The sequence below is a fragment of the Protopterus annectens genome, chromosome 2.part1 (genome assembly GCF_019279795.1).
Source record: "Protopterus annectens isolate FY-2018-M chromosome 2.part1, PAN1.0, whole genome shotgun sequence".
In the NCBI taxonomy this organism is placed as follows: domain Eukaryota; kingdom Metazoa; phylum Chordata; order Ceratodontiformes; family Protopteridae; genus Protopterus; species Protopterus annectens.
Genome location: NC_056729.1, coordinates 176,437,292 through 176,464,202, shown reverse-complemented (window position 1 = coordinate 176,464,202; position 26,911 = coordinate 176,437,292). Strand labels below are relative to the sequence as shown.

The 26,911-nt window shown below is 39.9% G+C and overlaps 1 protein-coding gene across 1 annotated transcript in view; it reads right to left on the bottom strand.

Moving 5' to 3' along the window:
- ARAP2 (ArfGAP with RhoGAP domain, ankyrin repeat and PH domain 2) overlaps positions 1-26,911 on the bottom strand; it is a 2,678,178-nt gene that overhangs the window by 1,552,453 nt on the left and 1,098,814 nt on the right. The window contains exon 5 of the mRNA XM_044062089.1: positions 26,171-26,241. Coding sequence (XP_043918024.1) covers positions 26,171-26,241 — 71 coding nt within the window. The remainder of the gene's footprint in view (positions 1-26,170; positions 26,242-26,911) is intronic.

Below are 26,911 nucleotides of genomic sequence, written 5' to 3'. Positions count from 1 at the left end.
GATCCTTCATTTGTGATATATTACTTCCAAAAGCATAGCATGGGACAGAGGAATTTCTAAATTTAAATTTATTCATTTATTTATTTATTTAACATTTATTGACTGGGAAAGTCCAACTAGGACAGAGTCTATTTTCAGCAGAGGCCCAGGAAGAAACTCTCCAGATCCATGCCTTTGGAATTTGGGAGGAAACCGGAGTACCAGGAGGAAATCCATGCAAGCACAGGGAGGACATGTAGACTCCACACAGAAGGCATCCCAGCTGAGAATCAAACCAAAGAACCTCTTGCTGTGAGGTGACAACGTTAACCGCTGTACCACTAAAATATCGCTCAACTTCTTTGGTAAAGAATTCTGCACAAAGTCAAAATAATTAGGAGGAAAATGCCCAGAAATGTTAGAGATGTGCAGCTGTTGATCAAGGCATGATCGTATGTTTTGGGAGTGCAGGAGTGCATAACAAAGAGGGAGGCAGGCAACTTAAGGGTAATATAATATATGCACTTATGTACATTGACCATATACTCAACAGTGGCACATGCACTGAAACCCATCAGTAGGTTGCTTCAGAATATAAATTAAGAGGGCTTTAATATGTTCTGCAGAGGTGAGGATAAGTCCTGTTCTCCTGTTTCACTTCTTAGATGCATTCCTTTCAATGGTATGGAAATCTATAAGTATCAAATGAGGCACCGGGAGATGATTATATAAACTGACAATCACAGGACATACAAACGCACATATATACATATGCTGATATACATGTATATGTATGTATGTATGTATGCGTATATATATATATATATATATATATATATATATATATATGCACACATACATACAGAGAAAGAGATACAAAGGCACACACACACATACCTCTCAAACTACTTAGCTTTCAAAATCATAGCCGGAATCTATCAAGAATCAAAGCAGAGGGCCCAAAACCAAAGCACAATAAATTTGCATATACTTAAATTCATGACCAGAGGGTTGGGGGCACAGAAGTATAAATTTGCCCCCTTGGAAGGTCCAACCTTATAAAATTATGGTATTTCTGGTGCTAACAGATACACAGCTATATAGAAACATGTATTGCTACTACACTGTAAAAAGGCAGACATGCCTGTTTTCTTGGCTTGCCATAACTATAGTTTAGTTAGCAGAATTGCTATAAAGTATGTATACTTATCTTTGGGCAAAACATCCTCCTGGAACTTTTCTTAAACATACTTTTTATGCTGCAGTTTAATAAGCAAAGCAAATTCTGCATTAGGAAGCATTTTTTCTGAAGGATATGAAATCTGAAATTCACATACCTGTCATCATTTAGTAACTAAAGTACACAGCAATTTGAGAAAGTGCAATTTTACCAGAAACAGACTAAACTACCTCTCAACGTTTTTGCTAAAGAATTCTGCACAAAGTCAAAATAATTAGGGGACAAATGTCCAGAAAAGGAACCCGGTAGTAATAAAAAAAACTTGGTAAAAATGATATAGTAGGCAAAAGAAGGTTGATAGAATCACATATTGTATGCTTTACTACAAAAAACAGTCCGTAGGTACTTACTAGGCTATTTTCCTGTGTTCTTAAGAAGACTAATTACATTCCCATGGTAGTTTTTGTCCTTATGTTTTGCATACAAATAGCTCAGAGATAGGCCAAACAAGGATATGTTAGGACATTTACATGTTCCCCTCTCCATGAGGGATGAATATATGGTTACCCATTCTTTCATCCAAATTACATTTGAATGGAGTAAGAGAAATAGTTTGTTTTATGTGGAGTGGAAGACTGCTCCATAGAAGTGATATTCTTTGTGGTACAAATGTATCCATCCAACACGCTCTATTTATTTTGAAAGAGATTCAGATTATTTGAGCGTGTGTTTCTGATATCATTGAATACACTGAGAACCGTACAATAGGTCTGACATATTAGGGTCTACTCAAGCTCTGTAAGCAAATCAGAGACCACCTCTTAGTAGCCTGTATGATACTGAGAAGAGGGACAAGCCTTTAAGATGGTCTACATGTTTTTTATGATTTAGGCCCTTGAATTTTTTTAGTGAGAAATAATTGGGCAGGTCAATACTGAAAGGGGCATTATACTCTGTGATCAGCCAAATGAATGCTGAATAAAGTGGAACAATTTCATTCCTGGATCTGGACTGGATACATGCTGTGTAATAAAAAAGGACTTCCTTTCAACAGTGGATATATGGTGATCAAAGTACAATTCATTATTCAACACTGGTTCTGAGAGCCCTAAATATGGTATCAGTTTTCAGGAGTTCAATTACTTCTGAAAATTAACTCCCTTTGCTAACCACATAACAGCTCTAATTCATGTAAAAAGTTGACAGAAAAACAAGTTTTGCAGCTACATGTATTTTCTTCCAAAAAAGTAAGAAACTGTAACAGGTTAGGTTATTGGCAGTTATCAAATTAGGTTATTGGCAGTTACTAGGCATGCAGCCTAGGAGATCATTAAGGAGTCTAGCCCAAATCTATCAAAGCACTATCTGGTTAAAAAACTTGCTCAAGGTCAGACTGCTGGCAAATGAAGGTGGAGGGACTCAAACTCTGTAACACAGGAGGTAGTTCATTAGCAGTTCATAGAATACCTCTCAACCATACTGAATTCCTCAGTATTTACTGGTTTTGAGGACAAAGTAATGGGGTCCCACGAATTCCCGAGTGGCCCCTCTATTTCCCGATTCATATATATATATATATATATATATATATATATATATATATATATATATATATATATATATATATATATATATATCTACACTGTTACCTATCAGAACATCGAATGGTCATAACATCTAAACTCAAAACATCAAGACCATAACATCTAAACTTCAAAACATCAAAAACTCATAACATCGAATCTCAAAACATTGAAAACTACAAAGCAACTATAAATAACATGACACACACTGTTTGCTACTTTTCTGCAGGGGGGCCAAGCCCCTCTGCACCCCCTATATGGGGGCTCTACAGTGGGGTGTGATCTTGGAGTTGGTATACTTAATTTACGGGGGGGGTGGGGGGTGCAGGGGGGCTTGCCCCCCTGCAGAAACATAGTAAACAGTGTGTGGGATGTTATTTATAGTTGCTTTGTAGTTTTCAATGTTTTGAGATTTGATGTTATGACTTTTAGATGTTTTGAAGTTTAGATGTTATGGTCTTGATATTTTGAGATTAGATGTTATGAAGAGTAGATGTTTTAATAGGTAACCATGTATACATATATATATACATATATACATATATATATATATATATATATATATATATATATAAAACTTTGCATTTATGGTTGATGTCACCATGCATCGCCAGACAACAGGGCTATTGCAATATTGCTAGCTTATCATTTTTAATGTAACATAGGCAATTTATTATTCAAGGGTAACAGGCACTTTATTTGCAGATGAAACAATGAAATACAAAGTTGTTTTCTAGCAGCAACTTCTTCATTAGTTACATATCTCTTTAATGTGGAATTATTTAGATTACTTGCTTATGTTGAGATTGTGCATATTTACTGATATTGGTGGAATGTAATGACAAGTTTGAGTAGACTTTTATGATGGAAATGTTCTGAATTGGGCAGTTTTGTTATTACTGTTTCATACGTTTTGTTTCATTGCTTATTGGAAAAATGTTCAAAACAATACATTTATAACACACTCTAACAAGTGTGCTATATTATACAAGGAATATAATTTAATGCAATCAGAAAGGTGAATCAAAGAACTCATGTATATTTCCAAGGTCCTAAATATCGTAAAAGACAAAAAACAGCTGAAAATCCACCACAATTGCCTTTAACTTTAGGAGATTTTTTTCATGTTTGTTTTGACAATGTCCTAAATATGTGTGCAAGGGGCTTATGATTTGAAAACAGCCCAAAGGTAAACTTTATCCGCCACTGGTCAGATGCATTTTCTTTGAATGTGGGTTTCAATGCAGTTTCAATAAATGTGAGTTTCAAAGGCAGAGAAGTTTTAATGCTAAGTCTGCTTTTATTATGAGACTGCATTGCTTTGTTTAGCAGATGTCTATTAGTGTTTGTGCTATAAAATTTAAAATAAGTTTAAATTAAATCCAAATAATCACTGTAGAAGTAAAGCATAAAGCAGTATGCACATTAGGGTGTTTATAATAAATGGGGAGACACAGCCAAGTAATGGGACACTGGAATGGCTCCGGGGGTGGCGGGGACGGCGGTTGAATGGGAACCCCCATCTGACCATGACTTTGTGATGGGGGGTTAGCAAACTCAAAGACAGACCCAGGTGGCACAAACTCTAGATATGGTACTATTTGTAGGTGTAGCAGATTGAGGAAGCATATATTTGTATATATATATATATATATATATATATATATATATATATATATATATATATATATATATATACACACACACACACACACACACACACATATATATATATATATATGCAAATGTTTTAAGATGCATATGAATTTGCCTTTTTATGTCATTACAAGACTCTGTTTTGTCTTTCTATTTATTGCATTCAGTTAACAGTTTAGTTTTACTTGTTTATTTTAATTATTAAATCTTCACGGTTTGTGAAATGGCTGGGCATACAGTAGTGTCAGGGCTGCATTAAAATCAACTTTTGTATCTAATTACTGTGTGCTTTGACCTTTGCATGTCATAAAATCATACCCATGAACTACCACATAGGCGGTAGCCTACTAAATACTTAAAGTGTGATAAGAGTCCTTGGGACACAGGTGGACAGTAGTCTCTGCTTTGATAATCACATCACCACAGTAGTCAGGAAATCCTTCTGTGTGGTAAATCTCATCACAAAGGGGTTCACATCCAGAAAAAAAGAGGTCATTGTTTTCTACTCATCCCTCATCAGACCCATTACAGAGTACAACGCCCTGTTTGGCATGTACCTCGCAAGACATCTACAACAACTAGAAAGGCCACAGAAATACCTCACTAAGAGGATTACTGGCCTCAGACAGATGCCATACACAGACCGTCTCAAAAAACTCTAGCTCTACTTCGTCGCCTATCGCCTACTCAGAGGCGACCTCTGCCCAACATACAAAGCCATGTCAAACCCAGACCTGTTGGACATGCTACACTTAATGAAACCTCAATCGCTCTGCGCCACACGCTCCAGGGACCTATGCCTTGTTACCACAATAAACAGAACAAGCTGGAGGAATAGATTCCTGTCCCAGAGACTTCCCATGCTGTGGAACAGATTACCCATTCATGTGAAGCAGAGCTCCTCATTAGCCCTCTAAGAAAAATCTCGGCAATTGGATGGGAAATAGGAAATTCACCCCGGGGATCACTTCTGTGGCTGTATTAGACAGGGGCACAGGAAAATAACTTTCTTGGGTGGCGAAAGCCAGGGAACTTTTTTGGCTAGGCTTATATAGGCCCCAGGACCGATAGCCTAGTACCTACTTAAGAACCTATGAAATTAGACACTGATTTATGCAGGGCAGGTTGCCAAGCAATTGTCAAGCCTGCTGGATCATGCATATATGACTTTGTAAATACCATAAATACCTAGCTCTTTCCCAGTATAAGCAAAGTATATTGTCTTAATACCATTTGTAAGAGGTCAGTTTACATACCTCTCAACTGTCTAGATTTTTGCAGAATGTCCAGATTTTTGCCTTATATTTTTGGTCTGTTCTTAATAAAATTGATGTTGTTCTGGTAAATCACTGAGGACTGAAGTCACTAATTAATGACATAAATTTGAGTTTCAGACTGCATATCCTTCAGAAAAATGCATCCTAACACAAATTCTGTTTTTTCTAGCAACTGTCTGAGTTTATAAGAGCAATACTTTGAAATCTATCCTTATTTTTGGATCTATGACCGTCCCCCGCTATTTTAGGCTTTGTCCAAATTTCTTGTGATAGGAGGTTAAGAGGTATGGGATTATCTACATTTTCACTAAGAAGATACAAATAAAATAAAGCACTGTTAAAAGACTTGAAGAATCCCCTAATATAAATGCCAAAGAATCCATTTAGAAAGAAACACTTAAGACAGTTTGCCTGGATATATAGAAATGTTTTAATAGTATTAAAGCTTTTCTGATATTAATCTTTTCAAGGGTACCAGACCAGCCCTGTTTACTGCTTTATCAGTATAAGAGGTCTGTTGCTAGCTTTCAAGGTTGTATTTGTACAAGGTCAGAGTTGAACACTCTCTAGAAGATGAAACTGTGCTGAAGCCAGTCAGATCACTTTTTATTAAAATTTTGCAGTCTATGAATGATTTGCGAATTATGTTAGTTTTTTCTAGGAGATACTGCCAGTTTTCAATAGCAAGGTACCTGCATATATACCTCCCAACAGTACTGAATTGCTTGGTTTTTACCGTGTTTTGGGGTCCAAATGATCAGGTGCCACAATTCCCGAGTGGCACCCATTAATTTCCAGCTTTTTGTTTCTGATATATTTTTTCCGCGCTTTTGAGCTGATGTCATCACGTGCACGATGACATCAGCTCCACCAGCCTGTCGGAATTGAGCTCAAAGGCTGACGTCCACACATTTCCAGCTGTTTGAATGCAGCCGCAAGGAAGTTTTTTTGGACTTATCTGCAAGTCAACTGCTGCTTAGAGAGAACGGGACTGCATGGCTCTATCTGCAGAAATGAGAACGGCTGCAAGAGAACAGGACTGCATGGATCTCTCTGCAGAAATGAGAACGCAGGCGCAAGGAAGTTTTGGATCTATCTGCAAGTCAACTGTTGCTGCGAGAGAACAGGACTGCATGGATCTATCTGCAGAAATGAGAACGGTGCTGGAGTTTATTTATGCAAAGAGTTTTGGGACTGCATGGCTCTGCAGAAATGAGAATGGAGTTTATTTCTGCAAGGGGTACGTGAACTGCACAGATGGAGTTTATTTCTGCAAGGGATGAGTGAACTGCAAGGACAGAGTTTATTTCCTGCAAGCGAACGGAGGTTTTGCAAGGTGTGTGTGTGTGTGTGTGTGTGTGTGTGTGTGTGTGTGTGTGTGTGTGTGTGTGTATGTGGAGTTTATTTCTGCAAGGGGTAAGTGAACTGCACAGACGGAGTTTATTTCCTGCAAGCAAACAGAGGTTTTGCAAGGTGTGTGTGTGTGTGTATATGTGCCTGAAAATGTTGCCAACAGCATACACCTGTGGGCTAGAGGTACTCAGGTTCAAACCCCGTACCTTGGGTACAGGTAAAAAGAGCCTAAAATCCCGAACCACCACCACTTGTGAGTTTTTCTTCTGTTCCTCATTAAAAAAAAACACTGAAGGACTAAATATATATATATATATATATATATATATATATATATATATATATATACATACATGTTTGTGTGTGTGTGGGGAAGTAGACTTTTATCATGGAAATGTTCTGAATAGGGCAGTTTTGTCATTATTGGTTCATGTAGTTTGTTACACTGCCTACTGGAAAAATGTTTAAACGATAAATTTAAAATGCACTCCAACTTAAGTCTAACAAGTGTGCTGTATTATAAAAGGAATATAATTTAATAAAGTCAGGAAGGTGTATCAAAGAAAAGAACACTTGTATGTTTCTTGTTTTGTGTGCAAGGGGCCAATGATTTGAAAACAGCCCAAAGGAAATCTTTATCCACCACTCGCCAGATGCATTTTCTTTGGATGTGGTGTGGGTTTCAATGCTGTTTCAGTGAATGTGAGTTTCAAGGGCAAATAAGTTTTAATGCCAAGTCTATTTTCTTTGTGAGATGGTATTGCTTTGTTTAGCAGATAGCTATTAGTGTTTGTGCATTATGATATAAAATGTAAAAATAAAATACAAATAATTATTGTAGAAGTAAAGCAGTATGAACACATTAGTGTTTATGGCAAATGGGGTGAAACAGCCAGGTAATGGGACATTGGAATGGCTGCAGGGGGACTCTGGTGCTATATTTTGGTTCTGTTCTTCAGTTTGCATTTGAAAGTTGGTATCCCACAATTCCATTGGAGTGGCCGGGGTTATGTAATTATCTATGCAAATTTTACGCTAATCAGTATAAAGATTTATGCCTACCTTTCATGGGCCTTGTCCAGATTTTTGATGTCTCCAGGTTGAGAGGTATGCCTGCATATCTATTTCCTCTGAGTCCTGAGCCATCCCTGAAAAGTTTGGTTAGCTAGTTAACAGGAAAAGAAAATATTTGTGCTTTCTCATTAACCACAGTCCAGCTTACAGAAAGAGGTTTACTTGTCCTCTTGACTGTGAATGAAATGACCTGTGCTGAGGGGGGGGATTTCATCTATCATAAAACATTATAAAAGTTTGTCAGCTTCAGTACTAGAAGGATTTATTAAGATATGCTGGGTTCAACACGTCAATAAAATGAGGAGTTGTCCAAAGCATAGACCAATACAATCTTTTTTTCTGAGGAGGTAAAGGCCAGTGAACTTTCATAATCTAGCTAACTAGTGCAATGCAAGCTTCACTGGAATTAAATCATCATCATCAACCCCCCCTTTTCTGATTTTCTACATGGGGTCTGCTGTTGCTTGTTGTCAGCTGTCGACATCTCTCTCGATTCAATGCAGTTAATTTTAGTTTTATACAAGTTTAAAGTTTGGGACAAGTTCAAATGTTTAAATAAATAAAACAGTATTGTTCTGGTTATATTTTGAGTTTAATATTTTGTGTGTTCTTCAATTTGCGTTTGAATGTTGGTATCCCATAATTCCACCAGACTGGCTGGGTGTACATAATTATATATGCTAACTTTATGCTAAATCGGCATACAGACTTCTGGACAGTTGTACCTACTTTTCATGGTGCTTTGTCCAGATTTTTGATGTTTCCAGGTTGAGATGTATGGTTCAGAGCTATAATCCTCTGCACAAAGTGGCGGACTAACATATCACACAGTAGCCACTGCATGGTACTAGAAATAGTGCTGCATTAAATTTTGGGATCATAAGCAAAACCCTGACTAAAATGTACAAAGGAACATAATTCTACAACACATACTCTATTATTTAATTATTTATTTGGAGAATAGGATCACCATGCCAATTGGTGTGCAATGGAATGCAAACTCCTGATAAAGCATTTCTGCAGAAAGCAATTTTAATAATAGCACCTCTATTTTGGTTTCAGTAGCATTGTCGCCTCACAGTAAGACGCTGTCTGGTTCGATTCTCAGCTAGAGCGTCTTCTGCGTGGAGACATTCGTGAATAGGCGTACCTTCATTGAAGTGTGCATCAGGGCTGGTAACTCGGCATGTAAAAATCAACTACCAATCATTAGCGGACCGGAGATCCGCTGTGGTGACCCCTAACCGGGAAAAGCCGAAAGACACAACAACAACAACAACAACATTACCACAACTGCAATAAACTTTAATTGCTAAAAAATGAATGCTGTTTGTGAGCATTGCACATACCCTTATCTCCTGCTTAGATAATTTGAAAGTGAAGGTTCACAGAGTGCCAACTCCCTTTTGCAAATGAGGGTAACAGAAACACTGTTTAGAGGTGTGGCTAAACTGACGTACAATCCATTTCTGAAGTAATGCAATCTGTTTCAGAGGACATGTACAGCTAAATAATGCCCATAAAGGAAGAAACATTGTTCTCTACATCAAGCAATTTCTCCATATAATTACTACCATGTTTATATATTTAGGTTAGAGTTATAAACTTTTACATGAAATGGTTATAATAAAGTCATTATGATAACAATAAGAGAGATCTGTGAAGTGCTCAGTATTTCTGGCACCTTGGCATATGTTAGTAAACTTATGAGGCAACACATTAGTCCTAAGTATCAGTAATGGACAACAGAGTCAAGTCTATTATAAAGCTTTCTACACAAAGCCCTTTACAAAGCAGATTACAATTCAAACAAATGTTAAACAAAGTGCACACACCTAAAACAGACTAATAATTTAGTATGTTTTTAGCATTGTAAATGCCTCCATCAGCTTTTCAGTTTCCAGTAAAATAACAACATGTCATTCAAGATATTTGTATTACACACATACCTAGATCCCAGTCAAATTACCCTACCCCCCATGAGATTACAAACCATGAAACCTTAAAGAACAAACAATAAGAGACTGTTATTTTGTCTGGGTGACAGTTTTCTACTACAATAACCAAATAATATTTTATACAAAAAATAACCCTCCCCCTTATCTCTTAGCAATTAAAGCTTACGATGCTAAACACACTTACAATAATGATTGGTATTATTAATGGACTGACCAAAATCCTACAGGATTTCCCAGATTAAGAAAAAATTATGATGCACAGACAATAATTAGGAGGCAAAATCAGGAAGGTTCTGCAAAACCTGGAACAATTAAGAAGCATGTCGTCTGCCTTCACATGTACACAAACATGCAAACACACACTCAGCGAAACTCTCTAATATACATACACACACACACACACACACACACACACACACACACATTAAATTAGTTTCTTACCAAATCCACAGGGAGTCTACATCCACATTTAATACTGTAATGCCTTCAACACATAAACAACATGTACTGGTGAAAGAGAAGAAAATCATGCATACACATGCACACAGACAAGACACTCTCTCTCTCTTTATATATATATATATATATATATATATATATACATATATATATATATATATATATATATACACATATAAAATCAGCTGCTTGACTTTGATTATTTTACTATGGAATTTTCTGTATACTGCTAACAGTGGAAAAGCTCTAAATCTCACCTATCTATACAAAATTATAGCACACTTTTAAATCAGGTTTAAGATATCACTAAGAAAAACAAGAACATTTTCTTTAAAAAGCAACTACTCCACAATCAAAGTAATCCCAAACAATAACCTTAGACCAAACAACATTAACTCGTATCACTTGCTTGGTACACTGAACCATTAGCAAGTAAATGTTGTTCCAGCAAAAAAGCTACTACAAAATCTAAAACCTATTTCATTAGCTCCTGACTTCCTTCCATCGTATTATCTTCAAACCGTAGCCAATATTATATCCTGATATACTGCAATACTTAAATAAAAGACCTAAATCCGAATTGCATGTTTCAATCCTATGGTAGTAGTGTTATACAATACCGCTTCATAAAGGAGGAACAAAGAATTCCCTTAGTAATGAGAAATGGATATGAAAGCAGGAATTACATCACTTTATATATAAAGTACAGTTGTGTACACTTACCATAAATGTAGATGTTTGAGTGTATTCATTGTTGCAGTCATCACCTGTGGGTTATCCTTGTTGTGGTAGCCCTCGGCCAGCCCGAATACCCGAGTCAATGTTTTTCTGCGTCAGCTGCTCTCGCCTGTAGACTGATGTCAGGTTGTCAGTGCTATAAAGCAAGGCAGCTGATGCCATTACATCAGTTTTTCTTGCTGTAACCAATCAGAAGCCCCAGGAGATCAGGCACAGAAGACATGGTGGTTAACAACTACCCCAAGAATCTTGTATCTCCAAAAAGAAAGCTAATATAAGGGGGAAGGAGGGAGGGAAACCAGGACTGCAACAGTGAATACACTCGAACATCTACATTTATGGTAAGTGTACACAACTGTACTATGTTCTTTTTGTTTTACTGTTGCAGTCATCACCTGTGGGAAGATTCCCAAAGCTGAAGGGGTGGCAGGATAGTGTAGAGATAAGTAGGGGTAAGGAGGCCCTGCAGTACTGCAGATGCAAACCCTATCCTAGCCTTGGAGAAAAGAGGAAGGTGGTAATGCTTTGTAAAGGTATGGACAGATGTCCAGATGGCAGCTTCCAAGATGTCCCTGGTGGGGACTCCTCTGAGGAATGCTGTGGAAGTGGAGGCTGCATAGTGGAATGGGTGTGAACAGACTTAGGTGGAGGTTTTCCATGAAATCTGTAACAGAAATGGATACAGTGTGATATCCATTTAGAGACAGGAGCAGAGGGGAAGCCCATTTCCAAGCAGACTAAGGTAAAACTGACAAGGAAGTTGGTCTGTTTTTCTGAAGGGTTTAGTAGGGTCCACAGAGTATCTGAGCTGCCTGTGCACATCTAGGGAGTACAGAATTCTTTCTCCCTTGTTTTGAGGGTTGGGGACGAAGTTAGGCAGATGAATGGCCTGGTTGAGAGTCACATTAGATATCCCCTTGGGCATAAAGGAGAGATTAGTCCTCAGGGACACCCTGTCTGCATGGAAAATGATGAAGGGCTCAATGGTCATCAGGGCCTGCAGCTCAGACACCCTTCTGGTTGAAGTGATGACTAGCAAAAAGGCAGTCTTCCAGGTGAGGAATTTCAGTTCTGCTGAGCAGCAGGTTTGAAAGAGGGTAGGGTCAGTTTTTCCAGAACAAAGTTAAGATCCCAGGCTGGCGTGGGAGGCCTTCTGGGAGGCTTGATGTTAGAAGCCCCCCCTGAGGAATTGCTTATTCAAAGGGTGAGAAAACAAGGGCTAGTCTGTGTTAAACTGAGCAGAAATGGATGAAGCATGGATCTTAACCGAAGAGATGGAAAGGCCACTATTAAGTAATTCTGCTAGATATTCCAGGATGAGAGAGACAGCAGGTTGGGAGGAACTGGGTTCTCTGGCCTGGCACCAGAAGCAGAATCTTTTCCATTTTCCTGCATAAGATCTTCTGGTGCTTGGCCTTCTGGCCTTTTTGAGAATGTACAGGACCTGCTTGCTTAGCAGGGGCCCTTCCCTTACCTGGGGTATAGGCCATGCTAACAGCTTGAGAGTCTGCAAAGTCTTGGTGCAGTATCCCCCCCCCCCCGCTTTAGTCAAGAGGTTTGGGATCCAGGGAAGCTGCCAGGGATGATGAGATGTGAGGCTGCGTAATAGGGGGTACCAATGTTACCTGGGCCAATCTGGAGCAATGAGAATGGCCTTGGGTCCCTCCTCCCTGATCTTTATGAGTACCTTGGGAACCAGAGGAAGAGGGGGGAAGGCGTACACAAAGAGGGAGTTCCAAGGGAAGGTTAAGGCATCCACCTTCCATGCTAGGTGGTGATATTCCCTGGTGCAAAATTTCTTTAGCTGATGGTTGAGGTGCGAAGCAAAGAGATCCACCTCTGGGTTCCCCACACTTGAGTGACTTTGCCAAAGATTCTTCTGTTGAGCTGCCATACATGGGGGTCTACAATGTGTCTGCTTAAGTGGTCTGCCAGGGTGTTGTTGATTCCTTGGAGGTATTGGGTTATAATGTGTAAACCCATGGTGGAGGCCGTCAGCTAGAGGTTCATGGCAAGCCTGCACAGGGGGTAAGACTGTGTCCCTCCCTGTTTGTTGATGTACCACATTACTGTGGTGTTGTCTGTTTTGACAAGGAGAACCCCTGGCCTGAGATGAGGCTGAAAGGATGTCAGAGCCTTCTGTACTGCAATCATCTCCTTCTGGTTGATGTGCAAAGGAAGGTGTTGGGCATCCCAAAGACCCTGGGTGCACCTGCCCCCAGGGTGGGCACCCCAAGTTACATCAGAAGCATCAGTGGTGAGGGTCTGGCATGTGGGGTGGTGGATGAAGGGGAGACCCTGATTCATGCTATATGCCTCTGCCCACCAGAGCAACTCTGCCCTTGTACAGGGGATCAGAGGGAGAGAGGTCTTCAGAGGTTGAGAATGTTGGCACCAATGGTTCCTTAGCTACCACTGAAGTTTCCTCATGTGCAGTCTGGCCAGAGGAATCAGAAGGATGCAAGAAGCCATGTATCCCAAGGCTTGCAAGAACTTTCTTGCTGTGAGTTGAGTCTGGGATGCCAGCTGGGTAAAGTAGAGAGGCAGGAAGCTCTGCTTCTCTGGGGTTAAGATGGCCATTTGGGATGCTGTGTCCAGCAGAGCTCCCAGAAAGATGATACTCCTGGAGGGAGTTTGCTGCTCCCAGAAAGATGATACTCCTGGAGGGAGTTTGCTTTGATTTCCTCTCACTGATGGTGAATCCTAAGGAAGTGAGAAGGGTTTTGACAAAGAGCAAGTCCTGCAGGAGCTCTTCTTTGCTCTCTGCCTGGATGAGGCAGTCGTCCAGATATGAATACATCTGAATGTTTTTCTGTCTGCAGAATGCTATGACCAGGGCCAGGCATTTGGTGAAAACCCTGGGAGCAGTAGTTAAGGCAAAGGGAAGAGCAGAGAACTGAAAGTGCTGTGAGCCTGCTCTGAAATGCAGGAATTTTTTTGCAGGACTCCCTTATGGGGATATGGAGATAGGCATCTTTTAGGTCCAGGGTAACTAACCAGGCATTTTTTGTCAGCATAAGCAGCAGCTGCTACAAAGTTAGCATTTTGAATTTGGGGACCACCAGGCAGGTGTTCAGAATGGATTGATCCAGGATGAAGCGCCAAGTGCCCTCCTTTCTGGGAACAAGGAATAGCCTGGTATAAAAGCCTTTGCCTGTTTTATCTGTGGGAACAGGTTCTACTGCATCCTGGGATATGAGAGTTTGGACTTGTTTTAATGCCTCTGCCCAGTGATTTGGAGTTAAGTTTGGATACGCTCTGGGAACTGGGAATTCGTAGCAAGTGAATTTGTATCCCTGAAAAATGATTGTTAAGACCCATTGGTCCTTAGTTACAGACATCCAATTTTCTTTGGAGAGGGACAAACTTCCTCTGCGCTTTTGGGCGAAGGGTGGGGGGGGAGTCACTGACAGTTTTTGCCATAGAGGGATTGGTTAGAACTCCCTGCCTTAGAGGATGTGGTCCACTGTTCGGTTCTCTGATGTCCCTGCTGTAGGGTCCAGAGTGGCCTGTCCCTGCAGGGCTGAGCTTGCCTCTGTCTGCTGGGAGCAGGAAAAGACCAATGCTTAGAGGGAAAGTTCCTGCTGAATCTAGGAGGTTGAACCTGAAAGAAATATTTTACTGTTTGCATAGATTTTGCTTTGTCTTTCATTTTTTTAAGCACCTCTTCTGCTTTTTCTCCAAACAAGCAGTATTTGCCCATAGGTGCATCAACAGCCAAAATGAACAGGAAAGTAAATTGCATAATAAAAGCAGCCAAAACCAAAAGAAAAATAGAACAATTCCACCAAGGCACGACTCCACTGGTATCTTCCACACGAACAAGCTTTACTGAAACACACTTTCTTCAGAATAAAACCATAAACGCTGTTGTCACTACAGATGCATTTTCATCCTCTACTGACTTCCTCAGATGAAACAGAAATGCATACCTTTTACAATTTTCCCCCTAAAATACCCTCCACTTAATTAATACTGCTATCCAATTGGCGTATATTCTTAATGTGGTCACATGTACTTAATAGATGTTCAGTCCTATAAAACTTTTTTTAAAATTCCTTTAAAACAGTCATTTAAAACAGTTCTAAACACATACATACATATATAAATATATAAATATATAAATATCAAAATATCCACAATACCTTCTCTAAACTCTAATAGATATAAATATATAAATATAAATACAAATAAGGTTTAGTTTTATACATGTTAAAAACCTTATAAAACAAACTTTTCTTCCATACAATAGCACCATCTTGTGTCCAAAGAAAGAATTAAAATCCTATACAAGTGCTTTTTAAATAAATGGTTCAAACAGTAATATAGTAAAAGACATACATTTTCTTTTTTCTCTTTTTGAACCAGAATAAATTATTGCACATACACTTTTGATGTTGCAGTCCTTAGTTTTGTCCTAAGGTACGAAGTATTACATTTTTTAAAGTTAATATACATAAAGGGATACATTTTTCCAGAGTCACTAGAGCTTTGCAGCCCTTAACTTTAAAACTGGAGCTAGAGAGACTGCATCATTCAGACCTGGAAATTTAGTAGCTTCCAGGGATAGTTGTCACAGTAGTTCTTTGTATTCAATGGAAGTCTCCCATGGACCTCCTCTTATGTCCTTTTGAATTACTTCCATACAAAGAATTTCAATTTACCTTCTTGACAGATTATTGTGTGTCTGTAAAGAGCATTCTTGGGACATTTTGTTCTAATTTCATAGTTATGCTCATAGATTTTGTTTTTTAACTTTCTTTCAGATTTACCTACATAGAATGTTTCACAATGGTCACAAAGCCCTATGTAAACTATACCAATAGTGTCACAATTCGCATAGTCCCTACTACTAATAAGTCTATCCCTACTGCTAACCAGAATAGTGTCCCTCATGTAGATATACGGACACTGGGAGCATTGTCCACATTTAAAGGTCCCTACTTTACCCTCTTTGTGCTTAAGGCCATCTGTTTTGCCTTCTAATATAGCCTTTAGACTTCTACCCCTTCTGTATGTGCATCTGAAAGGGTTATCGAAAATTCCCTCCAAGTCTGATAGATCACCAAATCTATTCCATTCCTCTTCTAACACTTTTCGTATTCTTACTGCGTCGCCATTATAATCTGTCACAAAATTTCTTTCACCTTCAAAATTCACTGTTTTAACCTTTTCCTTACTAAGCCCTGTTTTGTCCCCCAACATGGGTTTAAATCTATCCTGCCTTCCTTCTCTAACTTCTTTTTCTGTGTGTTTTATAAATTCGTTGGGGTAACCTCTACCTATAAACATTTCACTCAATGGCATTCTACTTCAAAATCACATTCTCTGGATGTCATACGACTACCCCTAACATATTGTCCCTTAACAATTCCTTTTTTCTGATGTAGGGGGTGTGCACTATTGTACGCTAAATATGAATTTGAGAAAGTTTTTTTCCCGATATATCTTTGAACTGAAAATACCTTCACATTTCTTAACAGAAATGTCCAGATATTCCAATTCATCCTTATTAATCTTGTATGTAAAATTTAAAAATCAGTTGATTCTGATATATAATTTAAAAATTCAAAAAAACATGCTTTCAGAGCTTGTCCATAAAAAACACATGTAATCCAGGTAGCGCTTGTACAGTTTCCAACATTTTTCATATTTGAAATTTATAATGTATTTTTCCTCCCAAACTGAAAGAATTATGTTGGTGTACGTATGGGGTACACCTTGCCACCATCGCTACTCCCTGTACTTGTTTAAAAAACTCCCCTTCATAATGTATAAAATTATTTTTTAAAACCATTTCCATCAAGGTTAAAATAAGATAAAAGTCTCCGTTGTTAAACTTACCATATTTAATTAGGGCTTCCTCAAACCATTTCATAGTTGCATCAATTAACTTTGACTTGACATGATCAGGTAGAGGTTGTTCCTTCAACCATGCATGTCTCCGAATGACAGATCCAGACACTGTACCCTGCTAGAGGCTTCTAGTGCATCATATCCACAGTGTAAAGAATGCCTAGCCACTTGACAAGTGGAGTGCAGTAAAACTGCTAACTCCATAGAATTGGCACAGTCTAGAAAAGTAGAAATCTTTTGCTTTAACAGTTCCAAAGTGTGCTGTTGATATTTTAACATATGGAACTGACAGTTGAGAGGTCTGATGGCTAAGGTTGCAGAGGTGTATACTTTTTTACCCCATCTGTCCAGAGCTCTGGCCACTTTATTAGAATGAGTTGGGTTCTTTGCAGAACTAGTCCTGGCTCCTTTGCGGCCCTGTGTAATGATCTCTGAGTCTGCAGCAGGATTTCTGTACAGGTATTTGTGAGTGTCTGGTACTCTGTAATACCTGTCAGGCTTACTGGGAGCAGGAGGAAGGGCATCCGGGGCTAAACTGGATTCAAGGAAATCATCATCCACCACATCTAAAACAGGGGGGATGGCAAGGGGTCTGTGCTGAGGAAGGTGTAGAAATTTTATTAGCCTTTTCTTGGACTGAGGGAAATCCTGTGATTCCCATTGGAAATGCTCCATGAGGGTATGGAGGGTTTCCCCAAAGGAGAAGTCTTCTTCTGGGGAGGCAGAAGGGGTATATTCCTCTGCATCTCAATCCTCAAAAGCAGTAAGAGGTTGGTAATTCTCTTCCAAGTCTGAATAATCTGATTCCTCAGAATCTTGCTCTGTCAATAATTCAGGAGAAGGCAGTATTTTCCTTTTAGAAGAAGAGGCCTGACTGCCCCTGATAAGGGAAATAAGATCTTTACCATCTTAAGCATTTGGGCCCGCGGTGGAAGAGCAGGAGGAAGATGGTGGCTAGAGGAAGATTTCCTAGGGGTGGCCTGGCTTCTAGGCCTAAGAGAAGTCATCAGTCTGAAATTAGTGGTAGATGGGTGAGAAGATGTTCGTAGTGCAAAAGACATCCTTGGAAGCCGATACCTGCTTAGCGGCTCCGGACCCAACTGAAACAGAGACAGCCAAAGTCTCTGAAGATGAAGAAGATTTCTGCGGCATACAGGACTCCAAAAGGGTCTCAGTAGAGGCCTGCATGGCAATCGTGTCGGGCATCAGGGGCTGCGAAAGCTCCTCACTGAATTCCAGAGTACTGACGACCTGTTTTGCGGAGGAGTCATCGGAAGGCTTTGCCTTGTGAGGTCTGTCTTTATCCTTTTCCTTATGCTTTTTCAGAGGTTCTGCTGATAGATGGCTAACCGACGCCATATGACAAGATGGAAGACGAAAATAGCTATCCACAAAAAGAGCTTTCCGATGAATAGTTCTTGCATTAAAAAGGGCACAAAACTGACAGTGGGCTACGTCATGGTCTGGACCTAAACAAGTGAAACAGTAAGAATGGAAGTCTCGGTGGGGGATTTTCATTTCAAAGGTGAAACAGTTAACTTTTTCAGACATGGATGGGGTACTTAGCTTTAGATGTTTTCAGCTGTGATCCGAACTCTGGTAGCAACTGACTGGCACACTTGCGAACTGCTTCTGCTATGGGCTCCACGGCAAGAAAGACTGATGTAATGGCATCATCTGCCTTGCTTTATAGCAATGACAACCTGATGTCAGTCTACAGGAGACAGCAGCTGATGCAGAAAAACATTGACTCGGATATTCTGGCTGGCCAAGGGCTACCACAGCAGGGATAACCCACAGGTGATGACTGCAACAGTGAAACACGAAGAACATCAATTTGTTCTCTTCTACATAACAGTTTTTTTGACCTGGATTTAACACTGTAATGGTTATTTTATTCTTCTTAAATGGTATTAACCATAGCACAAACAAGGGTATTTTATTCACTGCTATTCTTTTAGCCCCACCTAGCATATCTCATTTTCTGTCCTTTTACACAAAGTCTGGTTAACATGGATCTGGCAAAGAAATGTTAGAAAACGTTATTTATCTGATCAACAACAAGCAGTAAAATGATCCCAAGCACTTTTCTACCCAATAACACAGGTGTTCCATAAGGTACACTATATGGACCAGTTCTGATCAGTATCTTGGTAAATGATATGCATGCCAATATTCCTGATGCTCCCTTAGTACAGTGTGCTATCAGTGCTACTAACTCCCTCCGTCAGTTGCAGCATTCCTCACGCATTAAACTTCAAAGCTTAGAACATTGGTTTAACAACTCAAATCCTTTCTTAAATACCAATAAAACTAAACGTCTTATATATGGTGACAATGAAATCTCAATTACTTCACAAAATAACACACCAGTCGAGCAATTCTCCGAAGCCAAACCTTTAGGAATATTTATAGATCATACATTATCCTTCAAGAAACATATCAACTATATAACCTCAAAAACTCACATAAAGCTGGTTATGTCTTACATATCAATAACTTTCCCAAAAGCAACAGCACAACTAAACACAGCCCAAACTCTTTTTCTACCTATACCAGTTTATGCCCCCTCTACCCTTATGAATATTCTGAACACTCACCTATAAAAGATTGAGCAAACATACAATAAAACTGCAAAATATGCTGCTAATGCCCCTGACAAAATTTATCAATGTAAAGTATTTCATAAAATGAATTTGGTAGAGCTGAAAAATACACTTGCGTAAGTAAACTTAATATAATAGCAGATGTTTGAATGATCACTTCTGCAGTATATAACAGCCAGCCAGCTTCCAAAATTTAAGGCTACCTTCCACACATCCAAAATATCAGACAGCTCTACCTGAGCTGATTAAAAAAACAAGTTTGGGCATCGAGCCATTCAGAAGTTTCCTGCCAACAGAGAGTCGGAGGCAGAGCCCTGAAAGGAAAGTCCTAGAAAGGACAAAAGGAAATATCCACACACTGGCATAAACAACGAACAAAAAAAAAACAAGTGAGATAGAGGGAGGGAGTGGCGACTGCACAGGTGATCACTCGAACAGCTACTTATACAACTGTACTAGGTTTGTAATACTGATTACTGCTGCAGTATCCTAGCTATCTGGGTAGATTATCCTTAATGGCCATGGTGGTGCAGTGGTTAGCGTTATCGCCTCACAGCAAGAGGTTCTCCCGTTCACTTCTCGGCTGGAGCACCTTCTGTGTGGAGTCTGCATGTTCTCCCTGCTGTTGAGTGATGTTTAAGACATGCAGGTAGGTGCATGTGTGAATGGGTGTGCCTTCTTTGAATGTTGGGCATCGGGCTGGCACCTCGGCACTGTAAAAATCCATTGCCAATCATTAGCAGACCAGAGTTCTGCTGTGGCGACCGCTAACCGGGAAAAAGCCGAAAAACAGTAATAAATTTGGGGGGTGGAAGGAGAAGAGTCCAAGAGCCCCTGGGAAATGGTTCTTGCAAAGTCTGTTCTAGACATACAGAAGGAATCAAGCTTAGTGCTTTGTAACATTATGTACAGAGGACCAAGATGCAACTTCCAGAATACTTCTAGAATCCAGCCCTTTCCAAAAAGCAATAGATGAAGCCTAGGCCCAGGTTGACTGGGCCTTGACACTATCTGAAATAGTTTTGTTGTGATGTGTACAAAAAAGTTATTCATCTTAAACAACCATTTGGAAATTTTCTGTCTTCACAAAGGATTTCCCTTCTTATCTTCATAAGAAATTAACAATTGATCCAAAGATCAGAAATATTTAGTTCTGTCAAAATAGTAGATTGGAGTATCCTTTCTCTCCCATTTTTTGGGTTCAGGTAAGAAAACAGGGAGATGAATAGTCTGGCTTAAAGTTAACCTGGACACCACTTTAGGTGTTCGTATGAAAAATGAGGTAGGATGGGCTCACAATAAGAGCTTGGAACCCATGCAGAAGTCAAAGTAATCAGTAAAACTGTTTTCCATGTTAAGAACCTCATGTCAGCCAGGTTAGCTGGTTCAAATGAAGCAATTGTTAGCTTCTCTAACACAAAATTAAGACTCCCAAGGAGGTGCCACCAGTTTTCTGGGAGACATCTTATGCAAAACCCCTTTCAAATATTTTTTGACATGACTATGTACAGAAAGATGAAGATCCATGGGCAGACATGCTGAAATGACTAATAAATGAACCGTGAAGAAAAGCTCTTTGAACTGTTGTGTCTAGGTGACATTCCAGAGGCAAAATCTCATAAGGAGGAGTCAAGCTTGGATTCCCAGCTTCTGTAAGAAGTCTCTCATCCAAGAAAGAGATTCCTGACACTTTCAAAAATACTCAGCAAAGATAAGGAAGTTGTCTAAATATTAAAAGTGTGGATACCCTGTAGCCCACAATGAGCTATAACTGGAGCTACACATTTTGTAAACACTCTTGATGCAGGGGATAGTCCAAAGGCTAAGGAAGAAAATGGACAATGTGATCCAAACACACAAAAGCTTAAGAAACACCAGAAGCCTGGATGAGTAGGAATGTGATAGAAAACTTCAGTAAAACAGGGTGTGAAGTGGCATCACTTTGAATTTGGGTACTATCACACACAGGTTTAGGAAAGAAAGTGGCATAATTGGTCTCCAAGCATTTTCTTTTTTTGGCACTAAAAACTTCCTTGAATAAAATCATTTTCCCACGTCAGAAGGGGAACGAGTTCTATTACTTCCAGGGACAGCATGTGATTAAGGAGTCTGGAGGATGAGGAATTACCCCCAGGAAAGGAGAAATTTTCTCTCATTGCAGTCTGTAATATTGATAAATAATCTTCAGAATCCATTTGTCTGAAATTATCTGTTGCCAAAGAAAAAAGTGAAGATTCAGACATACTGGAAGGAAAAACAAAGAGGTTGCCAGGGACGTTGAGGAGGAATGAAATAGTCATTCTGACTTATTGGACTGTCCTTGGTTTTGGGAGTCTCCAGTAGTCTTCTTGGATCCTCCCTTGCCATTTCTTCTTAAATGTCTGATTAGGTGCATTTTGTTGAGACTATTTAAAATTGGATTATGAACAAGGGAATTCATTGGAAATTTTGGAAAAGGAGGTCTGAAAAACCTTAGATATTCCTTGTATCAGCTTAAACCTTTCATCACACTTTTTGATCACCTCTGCAGTACAGTGGCCAAAAACAAAATCTCTAATAAAATAAATTTTGAAATCTCATTTTTATCACCATCTTGGAGGTTCTGAGAATGCAGCTATACAAACCTCCTCAAACATAGCCCTTGAAGTATCAGCAGAGTCATACACACAGCATACAGTGAGCAGCGACTTGAACAGAAGAAGACTTGTGAGAGATGCACTTATATCACCAAATTGGAAGCTATGCACTCTCCAGCCAAGACCGGACTAGCTGGTTAAGAGGAGGTCAACACCTGCACCACACCACATGGAACACATAGCCCTCCAGAACACCCACCATCCCAGCCCTAATATAAAAACACAAACCACACACTCACCTTTGCAGAGGCTCTCAATAGAAATTTACCCAAACAGCAGAGACCTCCAAGACAGAAACGAACTCGATCACCACAACACATTACAAACCACAGGACACATAGCTAACCTCCACAGTGTGCCCCTCAATCTAAGCCCCTAAGGCTAAACACCTTGCCCAATCCACTAATCGTAGGTGACTCAATAGTGAGGCACACAGATGTCCCACTCACTAGGTTGAGTGAGGAGAAGGTAACAGTCAGCTGTCTATCAGGTGCCAGAATCCGACACATAACACATGCACTCAGGTCACTCCACAAGTACAGGTATGACTCTGTCATTGCCCATGTGGGTGTGAATGGCCTGAGACACACCTCCCAGGACTACATGAAAAGAGACATGGTGGAACTCTTGGATTATGTGGCCCAGGCACGTATGACCCTAGCCCTGAGCAGCATTTTACCATCACCCTGAATGATACCACAGTACGAACACAAAATGATTGACTTCAACAACTGGCTATGTTTCTGGTGTCATTCTAAGGGGATCCAGTATCTGTCTGCTTGGGATGACATGACTGACAGACATTGATGCTTTGGCAGAGATGGCCTGCATCTGTCACCCTTGGGTTTCTGGGTACTGCCTAAGGTTCTTGCCAGCCCTACAGTGCCTTTTTTAGGTGGTGTTCCAAAGACCAAATTACCACCGTAACAGCTATAAATAAATGCAATGCGAGGGTCATGCTGCTCAGCGCTAGAAGTCTACATCTCAAGATGCACTCGCTTGAAGCAGTCCTCAAAATGCAAAACACTGACATTTGTGCTGTAATGGAGACCTGGTTTAAAGAGGCAGAAAGCACCCTTTCACTACCAGGCTATAAGTCATTCCACAACTTTCAGCCCCGAAACATGGACCAAAGCTCCAAAGGTGGTGGTGTCTCCATATTCATAAAGGATATGGACATCTCCAGACTAGTACCACAGCATAACACATCTGTGATATTTCAGATACAGCTTACATTGGGTAAGACGGCGATCTAGGTTATAGTCTGCTATAGGTCCCCAACCATGTCCCTAGATGCTCTCTCTACATTCCTAAGCACCCTGGAATCTATCAAGGTCCAACCCAACACTCTCATACTACGAGACTTCAACTACTCCTCCATTAACTGGGAAAATTACTCAAGCACCAGCACACTGGCCCAACGCTTCCTGAAATTCATCAGTTCCAATGCCCTGGACCGGCTCATTCTGATGCCCAATAGAGGAAGCAACATCCTTCACCTGGTTATTACTAACATGAGCGACTGTTGCTCTACATCAGTAGTCAATCCCTCCCTGTTCAGATCTGACCATAAACTAATCATCATGGAAATCCACATCTTACCCACACCCCCCATACCCCGCAAAAGTAACCACCTTGAAAAACTTCTCCAAAGCTAACTTTGGGCTCCTAAAAACAGAGGTGGCTAACTTCACGGCAACCATGTCAATGGAAAATAGCTGCATGACTGCCGAATCATACACCAATTCACTGTACTAACATGTACATAAATGGATGGAACTAGCCACACCCAACAGAACCAAAATGCTCTCCTCCAAGAAAAGGAAGCCAATCTGGTGGTCCCCTGCCATTAATAAATCCTACAACAGACGGAAGAAACTGTTGCAGAAAAAGGTGAAGTCCCAAGACTGCAAAAACTCCCTTATTAGCCTCAACAAAAACATTGAGATCCTTCATCAAATCCTCCAAAGCCAGCTATGAAGGCAGAATTGCAGCAGACACTAAAAACAATCACAAAGCCTTCTATAGTTATATCAAGAACCTCCATGGCAATACCCAGATTTGCTCTGAGTTACTGCACAATGGTACCTCCTATACTACTCCAAGAGATACTGCCAAGATTCAGTGCCAACTGTAACCTCTCTCCCCCGCTAAAGGATCAATCACAATACAGGAAGAATGCCAGGCACTCAGCATTGCTACAGCACAGGTTAAAACTGCATTGTCCAAGGCCAAGAATACAGTTTCCATGGGACACAATAAGATTCCTGGCTGTGTTCTACATGAAGTATAAAGTGAACTAGCACCATAACTGTGTGCACTGTTTAGTCACAGCCTCACCTCAGGCTTTGTCCCTACCGAATGTCGCACTGCTATAGTCATCCCTCTCCATAAAGGGAGAGCAACTACAGACCCTGGGAATTATCACCCCATTAGCCTGACAAGTCTGATATATAAAGCTATGGAGCGCACCAGCATGGACCTGATTAACAAAGGTATAGGAAATCACCAAACACTAGACCTCACACAAATTGGCTTTGCGAAAGGGAGATCATGCCTGCTCAACCTGGCTGACTTCTTTGAGTCAGTCACGACGGCTGTGGATGAAGGTAAGGCAGTGCATACAGCCTACCTCGATCTGGCCAAGGCCTTTGATACTATTCCTCACTCGGGAATTATTGACAAACTCATCAAACTAGGCATCAACCCCTATATCACTATGTGGGTTGCAAATTGGCTCACAGACAGAACACACAGTGTGAAAGTAGTGGACTCCAAATCAGACTGAAGACCAGTCACGAGTGAAGTCCCACAGGGATTGGTCCTGGATCGGCATCTACTTCTCAGAAGTCCAGGTCAACACAAAGGGATTTTGGCTGACCAAGTTCGCAGACAACTGCAAACTGGGAGCCATTATTACCTCCCCAAGTGATGCAGACATCCCACAGAAAGGCCTCACTCAGACCAATGACTGGTGTCGAAACCATGGCCTTAAGCTTAATGCCAAAAATGTGTCATCATCCCCTTTGGTAAAAACTCAGTTCGCACTAATTACCACATCGATGGCAGCCCACTGAACACTGAAGGCATTATAAGAGATCTGGGAATGCAGGTTGACAGCAACCTCTCCTTCGACCACCACATTGCCACTGTTGTCAGAAAGTCCTTCTATGTGGCACATCTCATTACCAATGGTTTTGCATCCATACCTTAATTATTAAGCCAGCTACTAATCCCATCACAATTATTCAAAACAAGCCTTAATAAATGAGCCTGGCAACTCAAAATTCTGAAAATCAGAGTTGCAGCAGAAGCATACACTTTTTTTCCCGTAAGTTGCAGCAGAAGCATACACTTTTTTACCCATACTTATCAAACATCTTCTTGTGCTTCTCAGACGTAGTAGGACTGTGGGATTAACTAAAGCTTTGTTACGAGTGTATAAAAACTTAAGATTGAGAAAATGTATGCACCCTTTCTGCCTTTTCAGGGGTAGCTGGCTAACCCTCAGGAAAATTGCAGGCAGTAACAAATAAATCCTCCAAAGCTGACAGAATTGTAGCAATGGTGTAGGTTCTGGAAAACATTTTGCTAGCCCCAGAAACTAAAATAGACACAATTTCTGTTACTTGCAACTGATAGGAAAAGAGTGCTCCTGTTTAAAAGTTAGTCTTGTCACCATCTTGTACAGTGATTGTGTAGCCAATCTAGGGAATTCCACTCCTCCCACATTTTCCTAATTTTCACTTAGTCCTGTTACTCTCATCACACCTGCCGTTTGACATTAATATTAATTACAAAGACTGATAACTTACTGCGTTTCATTTGTCTCAGATTCTCTTTCTGTTTCTTCTGTTGTAGCTGGAAAGTCTCCAGAAGAAATCTCCTGAAGAAAAGGAAAACAAAAAAATGTTGCTCAATTTTTGACATTTCCCAGTATTTTGTTAAAGATCAAATTTATTATTTATTTACCACCAGGTATAATCTTAAATAGCCTCACAATGTTTAAATTTTATTTCTTCTAGTGCGTGAATCACAACAATAATTTTGTCAGCATCATTATAAATTAGTTCAACATCTAACCTATTATAGCCACTATACAGTTTTTCCAAGTTCTTGACAGAACTTCTTGTCCATAACATCTACAGTATATTTAAACTCAGTTAAAATCTCAGGATTTCTGCATTTCAGTCCAAAATAAACTTTTTATGTCTTTCTGTCTAAACATTTGTTCCTCTTATAGCTTTCCATTCAAGTGCAGCACTGCACATAATACAGAAATTATTATGCACTGACAGGACAAACACTTAAGCTATATATCAAGAACAAAGATTCAAGGTAGCTATCATTTCATTGCCAATGGCTATATACATTGTTTTAATGAGGAAAACTACTTGCTTAAGTCTAAAGCACCACAGAAAAATCCACAGAGCTACATTACTCTAAAAGTACACCTTGGTGTTTTAGCAACAGAGATTTCATTTTATTCTAGTATCAGTCAATGTTGGCAGGCCTTTAATCAACCCAGTAATGTTCTTAAACGCTTCCCCACAAAC